Below are 2,068 nucleotides of genomic sequence, written 5' to 3' on the forward strand. Positions count from 1 at the left end.
TTTTAATCCCGAACAAGCTGACTTGAGAATCCACCACTCATGTGGAGGTTCCCTTTACAATTAGTATTGTTGATCAAGAAATTGTGAAAACACATACTATATTGATTTGGGTAACCTGAGAAGCTGAGGACCTTAGTAACCCCCTTTACCCCACTTGGTCTTTAGGATGTAGTGCGATGACTATGAAGGTGTAAATTTGAAATATTTGATACGCGATACTACACTAAAATTAGATTCTCTTGAGAATATTATTAACTCCCGAGTAATTGGCGTGTTGATAATATCTGAAAGATGGGTCGATGATTTTTGGGAACCTTTGTAGAACCCGTTGTACAGGTACAAAATAAACCCATAGTACATTTGGGATGGTTAGACCCGTGGCCTCATGCTCGCAACGTCGAACCTTTGAACCCTATTTGTGTGTGACCCTTGTTTGTGTGTTTGTGAATTCATGCATCCATGCATCATAAACATCATTTTTTTACAAGGTTTTCAAGGAACTTAGGAACTTTTGTTGCAAACATTAGGTTTATCATGGATTTTGGAAGGAAAAAGACTCAAAAGTACACTTTCAAGAGTCCTAAGTTAGAAGACCTAAGGAAATTGGGATCTTTGGTTGTTGACACAGAGGCTTTCGGAAAAAGATATGGACATTTGCTCTCTCTTTTGAAGATCAACATGGCAGATGGACTTCTTTCTACTTTGATTCAGTTTTATGATCCCGTGTATCACTGTTTCACTTTCCCCGACTATCAGCTTATGCCAACACTTGAAGAATACTCTCATCTGATTGGTGTTCCTATTTCTAGTCAAGCTCCATTTTCTGGTTTGGAGGAAGATCCCAAAGATCAAGACATTGCAAAGGCTACTCACTTGAAAATCTCAGAGATCAGGGATCACATGACCACAAAAGGAAAAATGCTTGGTTTGACAGCTAAGTTTCTAATGAACAAAGCTCAGTATTTTGCTAGAATGAGGAGTGTGGATGCTTTTGAGGCTGTTTTTGATCTACTTATGTATGGATTGTTCCTATTTCCTAGTTTTGATGACTTCGTTGCCATAGATGCCATCAAGATCTTCTTAATAGGAAATCCAGTTCCTACTTTGCTTGCTGATGCCTATCATTCTGTTCATATAAGGAATTCTTACAGTGGAGGAATGATTACATGTTGTGTGCCTATGTTGTACAAGTGGTTTATTTCTCACTTGCCTAGGTCTCATGCTTTTTGTGACCTTAAGGATGGTCTTTTATGGTCACAGAAGATTATGTCTCTCACACATTCAGATATTGTTTGGTATAGTCGTGACTATGATGGAGTTAGTATCATTGATAGTTGTGGAGAATTTTCTAATGTTAGTGGCATATTTTTTGTGCTTTTGGTTAGTAAACAAAATAAGAAAAGCAATAATATACAATTCAAGCATGCTTGGTGGTCTCAAACCAACTCACACAAGTCCCAACCCTAGGGTTAAGGGGCCAAGATGCTATGATCCTTGAGGCAAATGAAAAATGCAATGATATGATGCCATGAGGGATCTTAGGGTCAAAAGTAGGGTCTTACATTCCCGACCACCTTAAAATACATGGTACTAGAATGTGTGCGCAAAGCTGAAACCCCGCCGACGTATGACATTCTCAAAATTTTGATCAAGAAAGTACTTGTTGGGACATTTTTCTTCAATCACCGCCAGACATCCCCATTCTTCCTAATATCTGCAAATAAAGAGGAAAACTTAAGGAAAGATCAAGATGAGGGAGATGGGAGTGCATGATCCTAGAATCAACTTAATTATGATCTTCTTCCTCTATTCTTTAGGCTTGGCGTATATGATGTAGTGAGTCTAAATGCATCTCTTTATCCATTTCTTGGAGACAAGATCAGAAGGGGGCACCCTTAATATGTAGCCTATTTCTCGGTAAAAATTCACCAACTGAATTTTTAAGTACCGCTCTTCCTAGGTCGTCCTTATAACGATATAACCCAACTCTGGTAAGGAAGTGACCTTGAGTCCAGTACTTGCAGAAAATATTTATACAAGAAGAAGGAGCCTCTATATTGAATTTACA

The 2,068-nt window shown here is 38.4% G+C and overlaps 1 protein-coding gene across 1 annotated transcript; it reads left to right on the forward strand.

Annotated features, from left to right (window-relative positions):
* The first annotated feature begins 534 nt into the window (after window positions 1–534).
* Window positions 535–1,832, forward strand: LOC127095184 (uncharacterized). The gene is made up of 2 exons (XM_051033910.1): window positions 535–1,380; window positions 1,818–1,832. The coding sequence occupies exons 1-2, from the start codon at window positions 535–537 to the stop codon at window positions 1,830–1,832; spliced, it is 861 nt and encodes a 286-aa protein (XP_050889867.1).
* Window positions 1,833–2,068: the final 236 nt, after the last annotated feature.

The sequence above is a fragment of the Lathyrus oleraceus genome, chromosome 6 (genome assembly GCF_024323335.1).
Source record: "Lathyrus oleraceus cultivar Zhongwan6 chromosome 6, CAAS_Psat_ZW6_1.0, whole genome shotgun sequence".
In the NCBI taxonomy this organism is placed as follows: domain Eukaryota; kingdom Viridiplantae; phylum Streptophyta; class Magnoliopsida; order Fabales; family Fabaceae; genus Lathyrus; species Lathyrus oleraceus.